Source organism: Argopecten irradians, chromosome 10 (assembly GCF_041381155.1).
Source record: "Argopecten irradians isolate NY chromosome 10, Ai_NY, whole genome shotgun sequence".
In the NCBI taxonomy this organism is placed as follows: domain Eukaryota; kingdom Metazoa; phylum Mollusca; class Bivalvia; order Pectinida; family Pectinidae; genus Argopecten; species Argopecten irradians.
The window spans coordinates 13696733-13718448 of record NC_091143.1 but is presented as its reverse complement, the minus strand read 5'-3'; the positions used below and the strand labels follow the sequence as shown (position 1 = coordinate 13718448).

Below are 21716 nucleotides of genomic sequence, written 5' to 3'. Positions count from 1 at the left end.
TTCACAAAGTTCACAATCCAAGGAAATTCACAAAAGTGTATCTCCGCAAACTAATATCAACATCATTGATACTGATAAGATTTTCGGATCATTTTCGAAAATTGTGTTAATCATCGCAAACTTTTTATGAAACGCAAATTGTGAAATTTAATAGCCGCAAAAAAAGTTGGTTTACAGTATTAGCTTGCAATAATTGATCGTGATGACCAGATAAACATCATTAAGCAAAATCTGCATGTCATAACTTATAAAATTGATGGATAAGTTATAAATCTGTATCATCAGTTATTTTTGTTATATAAAACTTTAAAACATATCAAATGATTTCAGCAAAATAATGTTAGGGTCGTCTTTATCCTTTAGATAGAAGAAAGTAAAACAAAAGACTAGATCAGTTAAAAAGTAAAATGATTTATTTTTTTATCAATGTAATCAATACATTTTACATGTGTAAAACATACAGGGATATTTAATCACAACAACGAGTAATCTCTAACAAGGGGCCTGTAGGGCCTGTATTGTTCACCTGTTGAAAAATGATCTGATCACAGGTTTGCCTTTTGTTAATTGCCTTAAAGATCGACTTCTAATTTCGCTATTGGGTCCGACCCCTCCTGCTCCTAGGGGGTCAGAACCAAGAATCATACTCTATTCCTCTTCCCCCAAGGATATTTCTGGCCAAATCTAAAGAAAATGTTGAGTCATGGATGACGGACAGGTGGACTATGGATGCTATGCCATGACATCAGCTCACCTGCTATATTGACCATGAGATCTAATATTGTATATTCAAGGCCACATGCCTCTCATCTCAGTGCAGTACCACAGAAAGGTAATGATTTCATTTGGTTTGTTGCCTCTCATCTCAGTGCAGTACCACAGAAAGGTAATGATTTCATTTGGTTTGTTTGTGTTTAATATACTTTCAATAGTTATATTGATCATGGGATAGGTCAGAGTTCTCTGAGAAGACCCACTGCTGATATATCAAATTTTTCTTACTTAGCATTTCCAGCTCTAGGTACTTTATACGCACTGGAGACTTACATTAGTCATAATGTTTTCAAGAGTCTTAATTGATTTTCACATCGATCAAAGACAACGGGTGTACATCATCATTTCCCTGAGGTTTCAGCATAATAATCTTTGATCATAATGTTACGTTCAACACAAATTTAATATGATATAGTGCATCTCCCCACGCATGCATTTTCCGTGTATTTAGTGTCCTTTTAAAAGTTGTAAGGGTAAGTAAAGATCAGAGTTCTGTGCGAAAAAACACTGAGCAACGCACCATGTTTTATCTGCATATAATCTGCAGGCCTGGGTTTAGGACAGGCAGTAAGCAAGCTACGTGTACATCATTATTATGTCTCAGTGTCTTTAATGTCATGTTGTCAATGTTGATGGCTCTACATCATTACTTCCCTGAAGTTCCAGTAAGATATCAGACATTTCTGTTTCCGGACAGGTAAATAACGCCTGAAACAACTTCAGCTGCTCCCTGTAAGGACAAAACAAAACAAAACATAGAACACAAAGTACAGTTGGCATGGGTATTTTCTTCATACTAGCTGTATGTACTGTATACAGTATTTGTGGCATCAAAATCAACCAGTCAAAACATAGAAAAGATCAGATACGGTACAAATATAAGTATTTAGTCAGAGCTATATAAAAATCTGCAATTTACTCTATCCTGGTAAATCTGTAAATCTAGTAGGATTATTCTGGGGATATGTTTTAATTGGGTCAGTAATACTTAGCTTGCTAAATTGAAATAAACTCAAATTTGGCAAAGGTTTCAAAGACATATTTCACTCATGAAAATTTCCTTCCAAGTCAACAAACTTTGCTACCAAAAGAGCTAAGAGCTTTATTTGAAATCATTGATAACAAGAGCTGTTGGAGAACAGCAAAGCTCGCCTATTCAGAAGAAGTTGATGTTCAAGTATTTACTATTTAAACATGGAAATATGACAAATTAACAGACTCAAAAAACCCCTAAAAGGCCCCAAATTGGTCGTATTATCACGTTCAGCATCCATACACATTAGGAAAATAAAATTATAAACATTTATAATGACTTAAGCTTAAACAATTGATGAAACAGAAACTTGCTCAAAAACTTTAACATGAAATGGGACGCCAACGCTGACGCCGACGCCGACGCCGGGGTGACAACATTAGCTCCCCCTATTCTTCGAATAGGCGAGCTAAAAATGTCAAAGTAAGCTTAGCCAGAATCCATATCATCTTATACATTTTGATTTGCATTCGTGCAATATGAGTTTTGTTTGGTATATGGCTTGATTTCCTAATCACAACCATTAAAGGATGAACCTTCCCTGCATGTGATCACATTCCCTGTGATAAGTACGTGTACACTTTTGGAGAATATCATATGCCTCTCAAAAATCACAGAATGCCATATAGAGGGCAGTCTAAACACTAGTTAAACCTACCTCATTTTCTTCATGTGAAATCATGAAATGCCAAGAGAAGTTCTGATTTTATATTCATTTTCCCCGTGTTTAATCTTACCGTCTGTCCATGACCTTGGTTTCTAGGTCCTGTGACCTCTGTGCTGCCAGTTTGATGACCTTGGGTGGTATACCAGCCAGTCTGGCGACGTTCAGTCCGTAACTCCGTCCAGCCACTCCTGTCACTAACTGGTACAGGAACGTCACAGATTCTGGTGTATCACTGACTTCTTCTTCAATTCCTCTATCAGTCTCTACAAAATCCAGAAAAGATCTTTTTGTTTCTTGAGGAGTGTATTTAAACTTATATTATACATTACAGATTGCCCAGGCCCTGCCTGGGAACTATATTATCCTAATGGGAAGACATTCTGATGATATGAATGTTTTTGAGATGAGTTACACAATGGTTTGTTATCCAAAAAATCAGTTCTCTGTGCTAAGAAATTTCTGGTGCAATTTTTTTTTTTATATCTTAGTTGATTTTGCCTTACACACATTCTTTATATGCTTAACCAACATCAGTGACTTAATAATGCGTTTTCCTGTCTGTAAATTGTTTCATGGAGATTTTATTTTTTCACCTTACCAAGTTATAAGTATTTGAATTATTTTTGTGGCCATTTATTTTTTCGTAATTTCTTATTGCCAACAATATGCTCAAATTTAATTGCACACAATTGATTTACAGTATATCCAAACTATGTAAAGATCAAATAATCAATGGTTTTATTTATTACTAATACCTTCATCATTGACAAAGAAAGACATGTGGAAGTTGTTGACTTTGCCCACAAACTGGTGTTCCAGCTCTGATAGGATTGGGTAGTGTGTCACAAAGAGGCACAAGCACTTCACCTACAATTACAGGACTTTCAGGAGTTAGTCAAGTTTTTGTCTGAGTTACAGCTTCAGTAACTAGGAAACATGCAAGTGTTTGTGGTCAAGGTGTCTGCTTATACCAAAAAAACAAAAAAAGCAAAGAAATTTCTAATAAAACCTGGAGAGCTTTAAGTGGTTATTGGTACAATATGGGACATTTAAACCATTTCACAGCAGAGATATGAAAATTGCAATACTTTGACCTTGACCTTTGTTCTACAGATTGGTTGTGATGATGGTAAACTGAAAGTTACTCATTATAATATGTTTTTCTTTATATTCGTTGGGCTTTACAGCAGTCTGTTTAAAACAAGAGCCCAATGGGCCCGAATCATTCACCTGCAATCTGGTAATCATACATGGTTCATCCTTAACAAATAGAGTAAATAAGAATTTACATCATCTCTGAGCACATTAGAGGCCTCTTTGCCTCTTGGTTATTTAAAAGAAGTCGTTTAAAGATTTTAGCCTATTTGACCCCTGTGACCTTGAATAAAGGTCAAGGTCATTCTTTTGAACAAACTTGGAAGCCCTTGATCCCAGCATGCCACAGGCCCAATATCAGGTCCCTATGCCTTTTGGTTATTAAGAAGTTGTTTAAAGATTTTCACCTATTTGACCCCTGTGACCTTGAATGAAGGTCAAGGTCATTTATTTGAACAAACTTGGTAGTCGTTTATTCCAGCATGCCACATGCCGTATATCAGGTCTCTAGCCCTCTTGGTTATCAAGGAGAAGTCGTTTAAAGATTTAAGCCTATTTGACCCCTGTGACCTTGAATGAAGGTCAAGGTCATTCATTTGAACAACCTTGGTAACCCTTGATCCAAGCATGCCACAGGCCCAATATATCAGGTCCCTAGGCCTCTTGGTTATTAAGAAGAATTCATTTAAAGATTTTAACCTTTTTGACCCCTGTGACCTTGAATAAAGCTCAAGGTCATTCATTTGAACAAGCTTGGTAGCCCTCTATCCCAGCATGTCACAGGCCCAATATCAGGTCTCTAGCCCTCTTGGTTATTAAGGAGAAGTTGTTTATAGATTTTAGCCTATTTGACCCCTGTTACCTTGAATGAAGGTAAGGTCATTCATTTAAACAATCTTGGTAGCCTTTGATTCCAGCATGTCACAGGCCGAATATATCAGGTCCCTAGGCCTCTTGGTTATGAAGCAGAATTCTTAAGAAGATATTTCAGCCTATTTGACCCCCGTGACCTTGAATGAAGATCAAGGTCATTCATAACAAACTTGGTAGCCCTATCTATCCCAGCATGCCACATGCCCAATATCAGGTCCCTAGGCTCTTTGGTTATTAAGAAGAAGTCGTTTATTAAGAAGATTTTAGCCTATTTGACCCCTGTGACCTTGAATGAAGGTCAAGGTCATTCATTTGAACAAAATTGGTAGCCCTCTATCTCAGTATGTCACAGGCCTAATATCAGGTTCCAAGGCCTCTTGGTTATTAAAAAAGAAGTTATTTAAAGATTTTAGTCTATTTGACTTCTGTGACCTTGAATGAAAGTCAAGGTCATTCATTTGAACAAGCTTGGTAGTCCTTCATCCCAGCATGTTACATGCCAAATATTGGGTCGCTAGGCCTCTTGGTTATGAAGCAGAAGTCTTAACAAGATATTTCAGCCTATTTGACCCCTGTGACCTTGAATGAAGGTCAAGGTCATTCATTTGAACAAACTTGTTAGCCCTTCATCCCAGCATGTTACAGGCCCAATATCAGGTCTCTAGGCCTCTTGGTTATTTAGAAGAAGTCTGTTAAAGAGTTTCACCTATTTGACCCCTGTCTTGAATGAAGGTCAAGGTCATTCATTTGAACAAACTTGGTAGCCCTTCATCCCAGCATGCTATAAGTCAAATTTCAGGACTCTAGGTCTCCAAGTTTTGGAGAAGAAGTTGTTTAAATGGAAAAGTTGACGCCGGACGGCCAGACAGACGGACGGACGGATGACGGCCGGACGACGCACGCTGCACCATAATATAAGCTCACTTGCCCTTTGGGCAGGTGACCTAAAAATCAAATTTCTATGGTATAAAATATCCATTCTGTCCTTTTAAACATGCTTAAAGCGCTGACCTTTTGTATGAAGTAATCGAGGGTAGCATGTGCTATGGCTGTCCCATCATGGGTGCTAGTTCCTCGCCCGAGCTCGTCCAGTATGACCAGAGATCTGTCTGTAGCCTTGGCTATAATGTCGGAAGTTTCCTGTAATTCCACCATAAAAGTACTGCGTCTGCCATAGATCTCATCAGAGGCTCCCATCCTGTATCAATCATCAAACTACTACAGTCCAACTTTGCTACCCCAGAGATAGTGTTAAAGTCTGAGTGGTCTGAGTGACCAGAGGTATCAAGCTTAGCGAATTTGAATGTATTGCATGTTACAAAGTTTTGCTTTGAAACAGAATAAGGATTAACTATATTAGGTGCTGCAAAATTGAACTGTGCTAACTTAAAAACAAGGCTTACTCAACAAGCATCATCATGAGTTTCAAGAGAAAGAGTTTCAACTGTAAGTTAAAGTTACCTTGTATGAACAGCATCAAGGATCCCGAGTCGTGCCGACTCGGCAGGAACGTAGGAGCCGATCTGGGCCATGACCGTGATCAGTGCCACCTGTTTAATGTAAGAGCTCTTTCCTCCCATATTAGGCCCAGTGATGATCATTACTCTGTCTGAATCTCTCTACAAAATAACGGGAAACAACATTATTTAGGCACAATTTATTTTCTTATAAAGGTTTGACAGACCAAACAAGAGGCACAGTGGGCCTTAACTGTCGTGGCTGCCATCTTGAATTTCATATCAAAGTCAAAATATATTTTTGGATTGACCTCCAAAATGAAAACACTTGGTGGGGACCATATCAGGATCATTTCAGTTACATCCCACTAGTAGAGCTTGAAAAGAAGTTCAAAATGTGTTTACAAGATGGCGGCTATTATGGCCATATTGAATTTTGGATCAACCTGAAAAATGACCATGTCAGGATCTTTAAAGGCAGGTTTCAGCTAAATTTCACTAAATGAACTTAAGAAGAAGCTTATAAGACTTTAATTATACAACTGTGTCATTGATACTAAGATATTGAAGTCAATTAGAAATTTGTTTAACCCTCAGAAGCAGGGAAGACCTAGAGATTTGTTGTTCTTTCTACATAGAAAACTTGTAATTTAAAGACTTATTGTTTTTATTATTGAATGTGTAGAAATGAAGTATAACCTTTTTCGCTAGCAGGAGGCCAGTTTTAAAGTAAATACAATATAGTACATAGTATCATATTATTCCAAATTTACATATTACAGAGTTATCTGCACTTGCGTGTAGGTATTGATTGTGACGTCATATGTTTGCGAGCGTAACGTTATACGTTTCGGAGAAAACGACGTGAATTGCACTCACAAAATAATTCTAACAATTGATACCTACCCACAAGGGAGCTAACTCTGTAATATGCAAAGACGGAATAGATATAGGGGTGTTGGTGTGATTTTTCTTACTGTTACTACTAAAGTTTGAATCTCGAGTATTAGACATGCTCTTGTAGTTTTCAATAAAGTTAAAAATAATGAAAGTCAGATACACACTGGGAACTTACAGATAAACTAGTGTTGTTTGGAACGTATTGGTCATGCTCCCCTAGTAATCGTTGAATTATAGGATGGCGGCCATTTTCGATCTGGATACTGAATTCATCATCAGCAAGAATTTCAGGTCTGCGAAAAAGATGAAACAATGGATATACTTATTTGAATTTTAAGTTATGGAAAGAAATAAAAAGTCTAGTTCCATAGGTAATCATTTTGTGTTCTATTTCAATGTGGTACCCCATTCATTGTATAAATGAAATAGTTTGTATGTAATTAAACTGATAGAATTCCATACCAAAAAATACAAAACTTCATTGAAGGAATCTAATAATATGTGCAGTAAAACCTAACTTAGCGATCACTTCTGTATAAAGACCCCCTGCTTAGTAAGACCACTTTTTTAGTGTTCCAAATGGTCATTTATAACACATTTTGACCATTGTATAAGAGCCTAACTTGATTTGCCGTCTTCTACTTCTAGAGTATAACTTTCGATCACTCGATTTGTAGCTTTTCTGCTTCTGAAAAATATTCAATCTATGAGGTGGAAGATTTTCTTAGAAGACTTCTCTTCTTAGACGAGGACAAAGCAAGTTGACTATGTACCACTAGGCTATATATATAGAAACCATTTCCCCTTGTACATTGGGCAATCTTTTTAGACAGGTTTAACTGTACCTTCACATTTAATACATTGTCTTGTAATTCTAGCCAGTTGTCATCTACAACAAAGTCCTCCAATTACATTAAAGCATATAGCCTTTGAAGAACTGATAAATTTCACACCAATCAAATCTCTGCATAACGGTTACTTTCGTCTCTTTTTCATGATATGTATCCAAAATATTTCAATCTTTGTTCTGACTGTATTTAAATTTGTTACCATGATAATTGTTAGTAACATCCAATAGAAATAGCTATATTTAACCGAACCCACCTGCAGTAGTCATGATGTTTAGCTGTCGCTGCCAGCGAAAATAAACAGTCTAACGTAGCCAGATGTTGTACAGCTTTCTTATAACTTTGGTAATTTTCTCCAAATGTGCTGTAAAAATGATAAACATATCAATTAGTTTGATTGATCGATTGGTTTTTATCCTATTAACAGCCAGGGTCAGTATTAAGGATATCCCTTGTATCCAGAGAATAGCCATCAACTAGCTCATGGCCCTGGGGTGGAGTATAGGGTCTTTATAATGTATATAGGATCTATAATAAATGTTCACGCCATACTGTATAGGCTTTAAATTTGTCATTTCAATATTTCGTGGTTTCCTATACAAGACATATTCGCGGAGGTTAAATTTCGTGGTTCAATGATTCCTAAAATTCCATGAACAATTGTTCTTATGTATAACAAGCATTTCTGAATATTTTATTGACCGTGTTTGGAATTCATGGATTTAAGTGAAAAAGTGAATAAAACAAAAAAAAACCTAAAATTACGTATATGAATTTTTGATTCCCTTTTAACCATAATAACCAAGGTTTCCTTGACTACCATCGTAGACAGGACATCGTACCTGAGGAATTCAAGCCACACTTGGTGACAGTCCAGTTTCAGCTGCTCTCTATACTGCTGCAGTTTACGGTACATTTTCTCTATCAGTGGCGTGTGGAATCTGCTCACCAGCTTTGTACTGTAACGGATAACAAGTTAGAACATATGCTGGTGACATTTGGCAGAGGTTTACGATGAAGACTCGTGAATTTTTTAAAGCATTATCTGAGAAAAAACACATAAATACAATGTTTTCCTTTTTAATGAAAAATAATTTCAAAAAGATTCAACAAATATGTTTATACATCTTCGTGAAAAAAAAAATAAAATATAAAAGTAATTTCCATATATATATGGTAACAAGGACTTTAAATTGGAATCATAAGTTTATAACATGCATTTGTCATAAAATCTCATGTGTATTTCTGCAATAAAATATGTCTAAATCAAATTGGTGTGTTATCATAATCATGGATGATTAATAAAATACTATTGAAGTTTTAACTTGAATACCTGCTGATTTTTATCCAATCCTGTGGCACAGTCTCAAGACACTTGTTTTTTACTTCAATTAAAAACTGGAAAAAAAAGAAACATTATTCTACTATTGAATTTGATATATAGTTATGTTGCACCAATGTCTCAAACTCAGAAGCGTTATCCACATTATTTATACTGAATAACAATATGAAAACTGATTACCATGGCATTGTAAAATTCAGTCACTGAAAACCAACAGTTATTAGCTTGGAGTCTTTTGCAGCAGTAAATCTTTTCCTCTAGAACTTAATGTCACACTATACGACATAACTATCAACAATAATTAAAGTCAAGTTAAATTCCACCTCGATATTGTTAGCATTTGTAGATTTAGTTGAAATTAAGTTATATCAATGAATATTTATAATGATTTCTTAATAACTTTGGTACAGCAGTTGTTGAAAGTCGATACTTGTAAACAAGCCTTCATTTGAAACTGGTTGCCAAAGAATTACAATTATTGCCGAACGGAAGTGAAAAATTTCATGACCTGTTCTCAAAAGACTTCAGACAGATATTATGTAGTTATGATAGTCATATGATGTCCTCAGCAACGATGTTACAATGTTGGCTTACTTCGGCTTGTTTGACTAAATGGGACCCACCAAGCGATGTTCAATTTTTGATTTTAATATCTGAATATTTGATTTTTTATCAAAAGTTTCTGAAGCATTATCGCTCATCTTCACTTCGATTCAGTCCTAGCTGTCACTGCATGATTTACAACAGAATTTTTTTATACAGATATTGGGACTTTAATTCTCAAAAAAATACCTCCAATCACAAATACACACTGAGGTTATTCAGATGTCAGGGTATCAACATTAAGATTTATGGTATGTAACCATAGATTACAAATGCCAACGTTAAGTTGCTTTAGCAAAAGTTCTTCAACGCATCAGCTCAATTACAAATTGTTTAAAGTATTTTGTAACTTTGGTACATTCATTAAATTACCATTCCCGATAGGAAAGCATTACCAAAGTTAAAAGCTTCCCTATGCTTCTGTAATGCTTTACTATGTAGAATTTTACGTTAAAAAATTCTGTAAAATTAAAGAATGTTGATGATACCGGAACATGAATACATTTATCTACCTCAAAGTTTAAGTTAACAGTAGCTTACCTCTGTTCCCATGACTGTGGTGTACTCTAGAGCAGGCAGACGTAGGACCAAACGGACTTCACGTCTGTGAGCCTGGATCTCCGATATCACATCCTCTATTGCCTGTTTCCTCTCCATGATTATCGGAAATTTACTTTCGTCTGTAAATATCTTGGTTTTGTCACTGTCTCTGAATAAGTAAGGAAAAAAGTACTGACATTTAGGTTTTTTCATTCAATAGAGTTTTTGAAGAAAATTTTCAATTAAATATTTTTCATTATTTTTAAAAATTTTGAAAAAAACAAGAGGCCCAGAGGGCCTGTATCACTCACATGGTTTGTAATGCCAAGAAATGTTCTGAATACAGGATCATTGTTTCATTTCTGAAGAACTTTAAAGATTTATCTCTAAATTCCCTGTTGGGCCCTACTCTTTCTGCTCTAGGGGGTCCGAGCCAAAATTTATATAAACTCTGTTCCCCTTCCTCCCAGGATGTTTCTGGCAAAATTTGCTTAGAATCCATGCAAAAATCTATGACTAGTAGCAAATTAAAGGATTTACCCCTATTTCCCCTATTGCACCCCGCCCCTCCTGCCCCCGGGGGATCGGAGCCAAAACTTATACAAACTCTGTTCCCCTTCCCCCACGGATGTTTGTATGATGAACTCTATGACTGGTAACGATTTATAGGATTTACCTCTATTTCCCCTATTGGGCCCCGTCCCTCCTGCCCCCAGGGGGTCAGAGCCAAAATTTATACCAACTCTGTTCCCCTTCCCCCAAGGATGTTTGTGGCCAAATTTGGTTAAAATCCATGCAGAACTCTATGACAAATAGCGATTTATAGGATTTACCTCTTTTTCCCCTATTGGGCCCCGTCCCTCCTGCCCCCAGGGGGTCAGAGCCAAAATTTATACAAGTTCTGTTCCCCTTTTCCAAAGTTTGTTTGTGGCCAAATTTGGTTACAGTCCATGCAGAACTCTAGGACAAGTAGCGATTTATAGGATTTACCTCTATTTCCCCTATTGGGCCCCACCCCTCCCGCCCCCGGGGGGGGTAAGAGCCAAAATTTATACAAGTTCTGTTCCCCTTCCCCCAAGAATATTTGTGGCAAAATTTGGTTATAATCCATGCAGAATTCTAAAACAAGTAGCGATTTCTAGGATATACCTCTATTTCCCATATTGGGCCCCGCCTCTCCTGCCCCCAGGGGGTCAGAGCAAAAATTTATACAAGTTCTGTTCCCCTTCCCCCAAGGATATTTGTGGCCAAATTTGGTTATAATCCATGCAGAACTCTAAGACAAGCAGCGATTTATAGGATTTACCTCTATTTCCCCTATGGGGCCCTGCCCCTCCTGCCCCCAGAGGGTCAGAGCCAAAAATACAAGTTCTGTTCCCCTTCCCCAAAGGATGTTTGTGGCCAACTTTGGTTACAATCCATGCAGTACTCTATGACTAGTAGCAATTTAAAGGAAATGTTGACGGACAGATTGACGATGGACGACGTGCCCTTCATGCCAGGTGAGCTGAAAAGGACAATAGGATGGTAAAGTGAGATGATATCGGTTACAGCCTGAGTATTTTATAAGAGACCTCTGGAGACCTAGCTCTGACCTTTTTCACATCTGTGCTGGTGATCAGCTTGGTGAAAGACAGAAGAAGGCAGGTGATTTACCCACTACACCCCTTTACACCCTAACTGTTTATCTATAACTACCTGATGGATTTCTCTCTGATTAAGGAAACAAAGGAATCAATGTCTTGTAGAAGATCTGGTACACTGCTCAGGATCGTTTTCAAAAGGTCAGAGTTCAGTTGTGGACACTCCGATACAGCCAGTACCTTGATGTCTTTCTGTAGCTGGTTAAATGCTTTACACACCGAGTAAAACTCGGCTACACTACACTGGAAATAAAATATAGGTGTTATACTTCACACAAAACAGTAAATCAACTTTGGATACATCATATACTGCATCCTGGATACTCCAGGGTAAATCTCTGACGGACTGTAATTGGCCAGATTTGTACCCCTGAACTGCCTTCCGTTTTCCTATGAGATAGTCCAGGGGTGAATATAATGAAAGTGAAGGTAACCCCTGGAGTAATGCGGATGCATATGCCAGTATCTAGAATTAAATTAATTTTTATTAAAGCAATCATACAGGATCAATCTGATGCATCCCTGACAACAATAAAGATGTGGTGGCCGTGTGGTTAATTAGCTGTTTGACATTAGCTTTTCAACTTTGGGGCTTAAGTTCAAAACCCACATGAGGCAGTTATGATATTTTTTCATGACAAAATAAAGCCACTTCCTCCTCCTATGTCAGAGAAACAATCATTCAAAGATGCTATAACAAGATATAGAACATGCATTTCATTTTTTGTTTTTTATTTCTTTTACATTTCAAGCCTATACAAATTCTCTCACAGAGTGTAGAGGTCCCCAGAATGTGACCCTAGGTAAAATGTCAGATTATATATGAAACGAAATGTGAATCTGCATTTTAAATTAGACTAAAATTCTATGATGGTTACTTTTTTATAATATATTGAAGCAAGCCCCTTTTCCAGATCTGGACTTTTCCCTAGGAGCGCCCGTAGTTCGGACAACGACTCTGCACACGGTCCATCTATCAGGTCCTGTACAGCTGTCTGTCTCTCTTTGATCTCCCTTCAAAGATTAATAGACTGTTAATTGATTTTACCTGCTAATTAATTGATCAATAACTGATTAATTGAATAATCATTAATTAACAACTTTTTACAGACATCACTGTTCTATAATGCTATAGTATTCCTATAACATTAAATACAGTATCATACACATAAAACAAGAGGCTCAAGGGCCTTAAGAGTTACTGAGAACGTTAGCAACAGTCATTTAGGAAATTATTTAAAAATAGTGTCAGATGACCTAAACATTTAGATTAATTGTAAGCAAACATATTTTTATTACAAGACGTCCATTATAATTCTGTTACAATTTGCATCCTGATATGGGCTCACCTTGTTGATAGCAGAGGTCTACTAAGCCAGGTTTTCAGCATTCGACTTCCGAACCTTGACACTGTTTGGTTCATAACCCAGAACAACGAACCTCGTTCACGGCCGTTTGTCTGGTTCTGAAAAATCTCCAGATTCCTTACAGTGTTACCAGGCAGCTGCATGTACTTTGACTTCACAGAAAACTGTGTAAAATTGCTAGAAAAATAATTTAAAAAAATACTTAATTACACAGAAAATACCTGGTCAGTGTCTTAAATTGTATGCTGTATTTTGGTGAGGTTTAAGAAAGACAACTTTGGTCTTTCTGTCCCGAGCCAAAATACATCTTATATTTTAAGACAATGACCATGTATTCTTTAAGTTCTGCAACATCACCAAAAATGCATATAAATGATTTTTTTATATCTAGCAGCGTTACATTTATCAACATATTTATACTACAATGTTCAACAAACATGTCAAACTTTCACACAATAAAACAAGCAATAAGAGGTCAATGGAATTGGCGCACGTGAAAAAATACAGCTGTTTTCTGAGGATGCACATGCTGGTCGTAGGATAAATTAGTATATCCTGTACCATGTACACTGTTGAAAATATAAGTGTAGCAATAAAGACGCCCACAAAAAAGTTTTTCCGCCTAACTTACTTGATATAAAGTCTTGTGAAATACAATGGTAAGGGAAACATAGAAGTTTGCAAGGAAGACTTTTTGAAGTCTTATAAATGATTTTAATTTATATCAATAATTTAAGGAAAGTTTCAGTTCAACTTTCAATCCCATTTATTAAACTTCTGATGTTTGTTCTAAAATTAGTGTTTTTCAGGAAAACCGATATTACACTAGTCATTGTGAGGCAGAATAGTTTACATATAGCTGCTCATTTAGTATCAAAATGGTAAAACATTTGATTGTCCTTCATCAATATCTCAACCTATTTTCAAATAAATGGCACAAGTGGATATGATGAAGAATTTCACATTGGTCAATGTGGTGGCCATCTTGAATATGAGATTGACCCATGAAATAACATGATCATAATGATCATCCCCATATTCTAGGTAAGTTTCTCGTCAATCTCAGTGATGGAACTCAGACAAAAAGTGAAATATGGACTACACTGGGATGGGATGTTCTGTATTTGCATATTAAAGATATCTGCATTTGCATGTGAGTATTGATTGTTACATAATCTGTTTGCCAGTATAACTTCATACTTTTCAGGGAAAAAAATGTGAGTTTTTGCTCCCAAAACAATGACCTGAAAATGGACATCTACCCGCAAGGAAGGTAACTCTGTACTATGCAAAGATGGAATACATTTACTGAAATAGTCAAAACTGGAAACATTTTATATTTCATGAAATTATTTCAGGATTGGCTGTAAATATTTACCTAGTCAAGGTAAGGATCTTCTCCAGATAGAAGTCGGATAGGTAGGTAATCACCCCTGCCAGACAAGAAATGACCGTCTGGGGCAGACTCAGGATCTCCTGTAGTAGGCTAACTCCTGGAGAAAAACAAAGTGGCATTAATATGGCCCTGTCTTTACAGAACTACAGTCTAAAAATTGGCAGAATAAAATGATACCAATTAAATAAGTATTCAAGTTATATTTATCAGTTGAATAATAACGTATAAAAAATTTTGATTGGTAACAACAGTAATACTTTGATGTAATACCTGATAACATTTGTGCAGAATTATTGTGTCTATTGGTGATGGAATAATGTTAAAAGATGATATCCTGGGCTAACCTATTTTTATGGGAAGATAAAAAAGAGCTATATTCCATCACCACTGGAGATATTAGTACCCCACCAACATTTAAATGGGGTCTGTGAATCATGTTTGATAAAATGAGGTTCTACTGTATGTTAAAAGTTGATCGAAATTTTAAATTTTCTGTTCTAATATAAACTTCATGTAAATGAAATGCAGGATATCCCAGAAAACCATTTTAGAATGGTTGCCAAAGCTGAGATCTGCTTATTTACCAGTTTTGTTATCCATTGTGTAGAACTTGGAGACAGTTTGAAAGGCTGTGTTATACTCCAACTGTATGCTGCTTATCCTTTCTACCCGCATACGATCATCCAGCGTGGAGCTTTAAACAGATATCATACAAATTATCTGATGTGGAGCTTTAAACAGATATCATACAAATTATCTGACGTGGAGTTTACAATATCATAAATATCTGGTGGAGCTTAAACAATATCATACAAATTATCTGGCGTGGAGCTTAAACAATATCATACAAATTATCTGCGTGAGCTTTAAACAATATCATACAAATTATCTGACGTGGAGCTTTAAACAGATATCATACAAATTATCTGATGTGGAGCTTTAAACAGATATCATACAAATTATCTGACGTGGAGCTTTAAACAGATATCATACAAATTATCTGACGTGGAGCTTAAACAATATCATACAAATTATCTGGTTTAAACAGATATCATACAAATTATCTGACGTGGAGCTTTAAAAACAGATATCATACAAATTATCTGACGTGGAGTGGATCAACAAATATCTTGGAGCTTAAACAATATAACAATTATCGGAAAAATATCATAATCTGGCTGACTTAACAATATCAACAAATTATCTGAATGTAGTTAACAATATCATAAATTATCTGGCAAAGCTTTAACAATATCATGTTCATATCATTATCTGACGTAGAGCTTTAAACAGATATCAATACGACGCAAGTATCTGACGTGGAGCTTTAAACAGTTATCATACAGTTATCTGACGTGGAGCTTTAAAGTATATACAAATTATCTGAAGGAGCTTAAACAGTATCATAAAATTATCTGATGTGGAGCTTAAAACAGTGTATCATACAAATTATCTGACGTGAGCTTAAACAGATATCATACAAATTACTCTGAGTGAGCTTTAAACAGATATCATACAAATTATCTGCGGGAGCTTTAACAGCATATAGAAATTTTGGCGTGAGATTTTATTTTTCTATATCATACAAATTATCTGATGACTGGATACATTCATCACAATTTTCTGACACTTTAAAAATATCATACAAATTATCTGTTCACTTTAAACAAATATCATACAAATTATCTGGCGTGGAGGCTTTAAACAGATATCATACAAATTATCTGGCGTGGAGCTTAAACAAATATCATACAAATTATCTGGCGTGGAGCTTAAACAAATATCATACAAATTATCTGGCGTGGAGCTTAAACAAATATCATACAAATTATCTGACGTGGAGCTTTAAACAGATATCATACAAATTATCTGACGTGGAGCTTTAAACAGATATCATACAAATTATCTGACGTGGAGCTTTAAACAGATATCATACAAATTATCTGACGTGGAGCTTTAAACAGATATCATACAAATTATCTGACGTGGAGCTTTAAACAGATATCATACAAATTATCTGACGTGGAGCTTTAAACAGATATCATACAAATTATCTGACGTGGAGCTTTAAACAGATATCATACAAATTGTCTGGCGGGGAGCTTTAAACAGATATAAAAATTATCTGGCGTGAAGATTTAACATACATCATACAAATTATCTGGCATGGAACTTTTTAACAAATATCATACAAATTATCTGGCAGAGCTTTAAAAAGTATCATATAAATTATCTGGCATAGAACTTTAACAAACATCATACAAATTATCTGACAATTCTAATTAACTGAGATAACCTGATCAAAATAAGCTCTCTAGTCTGTGAACAGCTTACATCTAGGTACTTGAAGGACATAGCATTTGAACAAGTTTAGTACGATAGGACATTGTAGTGTTATGCATGGATACAGCAAGTTTGTACCAGATGAGTACAACTGGTACATATATACTGTATTCGACCCAATACCTGCCCAGGATGTTTAAAAAATTGATTTTGATTCATGCCTGGGCAATCAAAATTGAGGCCTCAAATGAGGTGAGGGGTGTTTATAGGGTCGAATATGGTAATCAAGGAACATACAACAAATTTCTCATGTTTCTCCATTACCTGATGGATGAAAAACGCTGTATAAAATTATCTGTATCCTCCTCGATGTTATCTGGGACAAGGATTTCAGATGGCTGAATGTGAGACAGTCGCGCTTCTAGATCTCCATGCATAGCGTTATCCTCGAAGCTGTCATATATCACGTCTCCTGTCGATGGCTGGATAGCCTGTGTGGAGAAACATATGAAATATCACAACTGCATTGACACATGTACAGTATGTATATATCACACTTTCATTAGACGGCTGAATAGCCTGCATACAAACACTGCTGGTTTGTTTAGTTTATAATGCCAGAAACTGCCCACATGGGATTCAAACTTATGATGCAGAAGTGTGGGTCTGTGGTAATAACCCAGGACACCTTAATTAACCGAGTTGGACACTGTGACCCCAGTGTATACAAACATGTACCAAATATATACAACATAAAGAAACACATCAATAAAGTGTAATTCATTTCAGTATTGAGTTAAAGGTAAACTTACAAATACAGCCGTTGTGCATTGTTTGTTGCTTTTCGTTGGAGGTGATTCATACACACACATCAGGTAAGATGTACTGTTTGTGCTATCCATGGATTCTTCAGATTCATCCACTTTGAAAAGTGGGTTCACATCTGTTTCAAAAACATGTAATAATGACAGTGTTCATCAAGTCTTTGATAGGCTGCATCTGCAGAGAGCTTAGAATTTAAGACCATATTAATAAAGTTATAAAAATCCTGAAAATACATCAAATCCATCTACCAGATGAATCTATGGTAAAGTTTATGCAATTTTGACTTACAAGATTCTTACAATGTCTTTTGATGATAAAAAAATCTTACTAACTTTAGAAAAGTATGTACATTTGTATTGGCTGAACTTACTGTTACATGCAATACACAAGGGTTTGTTTTTTCCAGACACACAAAAAAAGAGGTTAAATTTCTTGCTTAATAAAAGAACTTCAGTACTACTACTAGACATTTCTTTAAGTTTTGAAGAATATCAGAGACAACTACCTTCTCCAATTAACGTTGATTTAGTGTAAAGGGCAGATAACTCCCTTGTAAACGGTGCACTCCGATTGTCTCCAGCTGCTTTTAATGCTGCTGTTTCCATCTGTTTCACAACACCAACCTTTGACAACCAAATAATTTTGATCAATTCGAAGTTATCCAAAAAACAACAGTGTGGCCAACACCGATATATTTAGTATAAGAAGTCTGACTTTTCATTACGTTTTCTTGAATCATTTTCAGTTTGTATATAATGTTTATTTAAGCATTGAAGTAATTATTTTTTAATTTCATCGGGGTATGAAAGAAATTTTGTTTGCAAACAAAATTTCTTTCATACCCCGATGAAATTAAAAATAGTGACTTCAATGCTTATAATTAATTTTTGAGGCCACTTTATAAAATGAAATATGTTTACACATACGATTCCATTGATTTTTTGCAAGGGATTGTTTTTCCCAAATCAATATAATGCACAACATCAATGTTTCTATTGTGACGTCACAATAACGTCGGGTTTCGGCGCCATTCTCGGGTTTTTCCCCATCGTGGAATGAAAAAAATGTATAGGCCAATCAAAAAGCCAGAAACTAAGAAAAAATTAATTATATATACATTATATTACATACATAACATGTTTATGTATACATTATATTTAATATTTTTATTATGTTACATACATTAAATATATACCTAAAAGACTTTTTGAGTGAGTCAAACACGGTAGTTCCTTCCAGTAAACTGATTTTGTATGTATTTTCTTGGATTCCTAGTGAAGCCTCTGTATTCTTTTGGATCCACGGCTGGTTTCATCAAGAATTTCTACATTTTCCATATCCTAGGAGGTTGTACCTCCACCCCCCATAGTGATACATTAAATATGTTTAGGTACACATTATGTTTACATATATTATATTCATGTATGCATTGTTGTTATGTATATTGCATACAAATTAACATGTACATTATGTTTATGTAACATATACATTATAAGTTACACCCATTAAGTTTATGTTATACCAACCTTGTAACCAGCAGCCACCAGTCTCCGTACATGAACGAACAGGCGATGGGTAGGAATGCTAGCCGTCATGAAGTTATGGTCAAGGTGGCAAAATATTTTAAGAACTTCTGCAGCAATCTTAAAGCAGAAAAGTCACATAAGAAGTTCAAAAGAACAAGGTATGTAAAATCTGAACATATGCCAAAAAATCTGTCTATGGGTAACTATATTGTATATGTGATGACTTATTTGCAAGTGATCTACCAAATATGTATAATTTATTTACATATAAATTAGTCTTTCATAAGAAATCTATATCATTTTCGGATGAGAAAAATATTGACTTTTTAAACTTTTTAATTTTGAAAGAATTTACTCAAATAGCCATTTCCAACTGAAATACGTTCATACTAAAGGAATCATCTAAGGGTTGTTGTAATGGAAGACAATTAGAAGAAAATTTGAACTGTATCTATAATTGCAATCAATAATTCAAGGTTGTTAGAACCAATTCATTTTTTTTCTTTAAAAGTTACTTGTATAGGCTTTTATAGTGTCTGTAAGTTAAAGGAATAATATTTCAGCTGTGCATACATATTAATATATACCTCTGCATCTTCTCCAAAAAATCTGTACTTGTATCCACATTCTACACACAACACAGCATGTGGATACTTTTCTTTGATGTCAACAAACTGTTGTTCTAAAGGAGTATACTTGACCTTTTTACTGACAGATGCTGGAGATTTATTGCTTTTTGTGTGTGTAAAATTTGAAATGGAACTAATTTTATAGCTGTTACTTGTTGATGAGGAACTTGTTATCATTGACTTAGAAGTACATGGATGATTGTCTTCTTCATTGCTTTCCGTAATCTTCTCAGCTTCTAACTCATTTTCCTTTATTGAACCACTTGACTGTGGTACATTTCTAGACCGTTTTAATTCAACTAAACTAACTTGTTCCTTTGTATCTTCATCTTTCCTTCCACTGTAGGATTCAAATTGCTGTAATTTACATCTGGTATTTTCACTTATCACTGTTGTTCTTTGCTCTACACACGATGAACTGAGAATCCTTGGACACTTTAACTTTCCATTACTTGATGCAGCACTCCCAGCTTCCCCAGTGTCATGACTGACACCTGATGATGATGGAGTTGAATCCACTTCCAGATCACCAAAACCTTCACTGCCTTGGAACCTTCCATTATTTAAGCACCGTTTTTTAGATTCTTTATCTTCCTCATCGTTTATTCTACGTCTTTTCTTTAATGGGGATGAAACCTTAATTAAAGAACATATAATATTAATTTAGTAATTCAATGGCTTCTCTCCCCGACCTGAAAGTAGGGTCGATAAGTAACCCCGATGAGTATCAAGGATGATGTACGTATTATATATGAAGCAATTCTTGAGAAACAATGAGAATATATTTGAAGTTGAAATATCCAGGATTATATTGTCATATGTAACTTTTTACTTTATTATGTTGATGTGCTACAAACCTTTCTCTCCTCTGGACCAACATCCCTTGAAGAGTCGTCTATCACAAAAGTTTCTGAGTCACTTGTTAAAGTTTGAGATGCGAAAAATTTCGAGATTGTCACCTGTTTCTTTTCATTTTGTTTTGTCTCACTTGTTCTCCGTGAAAGCGATTTCAGATTAGTTAGACTCTTCCTACCTGACATCGTAAATAATGAGCCTACTTCGATAATATACCACAGAGTTTTACACCATTTCTGCTAACCATTGCAGTTTACCGCCATTCTATATAGATCCGAATAGATTTCATTGAAGCTGAACAAAAACGTCCGAGGTGCTCCGAATACCCTTCCCCTTGCCGTCAGTCGGGTAATTGTACATGTTTGAAAGAGATGAGAACACAACAGTGCAAGAAAAGCGCTTATTCGATGACGATTAAATCGATTTTGCTGTTGTAGAATATTTACTAATGGCGTTCTTAGTAACAGCACATGTCTAGGCTATTTGAGCATTTGATACGAGGTGAGAAACGTCTTAACTGGCATTATTTTACCAACAAGTTAAATTTTCTATTTGGTTTCATAGATCGCTGTTGCACAGACTTATTCTACTGACAAAATTGATCATGACCATTCTGATAAAAAAAAGACCGATTGTAACATGTTAGGCCTAACATGTTAAGGTTCATGTAATGGCTTTAACCAGTGATATTTTGCAAGCCTAAAACGCATTACTGTGCTGCAATTAAACAGAACTAATTTCATTAATTGTTGGTATATACCCTGGCTAACTGTCAGTCTTACTTTTGATAAGTAATTTGTGAAGCTGCTTGTAAATTTCAGTAAAATAAGAGAAAAATGTATATTTCTGGAGAAGACATAGAACTCGTGTGAATTGCATTGATGGAACCAAATAAACATGCTATCGTGTTCAGTAGTGACTATGCCAGGTACTCCAACAGTTTGTTTGGCAAAATCGGACCAGCGAATAGCGCAGGAGCCTATTGTTGTAAATGCAAATGGCTGCTTTAAATGGCGGATCACAAATATAGCATATAAAAAGACATTTTAATTGATACAAG

At 35.6% G+C, this 21716-nt stretch overlaps 2 protein-coding genes across 2 annotated transcripts in view; one reads left to right on the top strand and one right to left on the bottom strand.

The window, feature by feature from the left end:
* Window positions 1-860: 860 nt before the first annotated feature.
* On the bottom strand, window positions 861-21310 carry LOC138333170 (DNA mismatch repair protein Msh3-like). The gene is made up of 21 exons (XM_069281351.1): window positions 20659-21310; window positions 19760-20437; window positions 19173-19289; window positions 18152-18269; window positions 17634-17764; window positions 17146-17312; window positions 15123-15232; window positions 14521-14635; window positions 13125-13319; window positions 12654-12789; window positions 11831-12018; window positions 10133-10301; window positions 8981-9045; window positions 8490-8606; window positions 7904-8011; window positions 6975-7092; window positions 5904-6061; window positions 5454-5640; window positions 3230-3341; window positions 2545-2737; window positions 861-1504 (listed from the first exon to the last, which is right to left on the bottom strand). Exons 1-21 carry the CDS (start codon window positions 20839-20841, stop codon window positions 1390-1392), a joined length of 3480 nt encoding a protein of 1159 aa, XP_069137452.1. The 5' UTR covers window positions 20842-21310; the 3' UTR covers window positions 861-1389.
* LOC138332546 (uncharacterized) overlaps window positions 21030-21716 on the top strand; it is a 56351-nt gene continuing 55664 nt past the window's right edge. Inside the window, exon 1 of the mRNA XM_069280551.1 lies at window positions 21030-21157. The gene's annotated coding sequence lies outside the window, so the exon portion shown is untranslated. The remainder of the gene's footprint in view (window positions 21158-21716) is intronic.

Bases quoted from the DNA above. Each gene is read 5' to 3' on its own strand.
- LOC138333170 (XM_069281351.1), bottom strand. From the start codon at position 20,841: ATGTCAGGTAGGAAGAGTCTAACTAATCTGAAATCGCTTTCACGGAGA. The intron at 13,320-14,520 runs GTAAATATTTAC...TTATTTTTCTAG, and splicing joins AAGATCCTTACCTTGACTAG to CAATTTTACACAGTTTTCTG. The intron at 7,093-7,903 runs GTGGGTTCGGTT...TCTTTTTCGCAG, and splicing joins AAACATCATGACTACTGCAG to ACCTGAAATTCTTGCTGATG.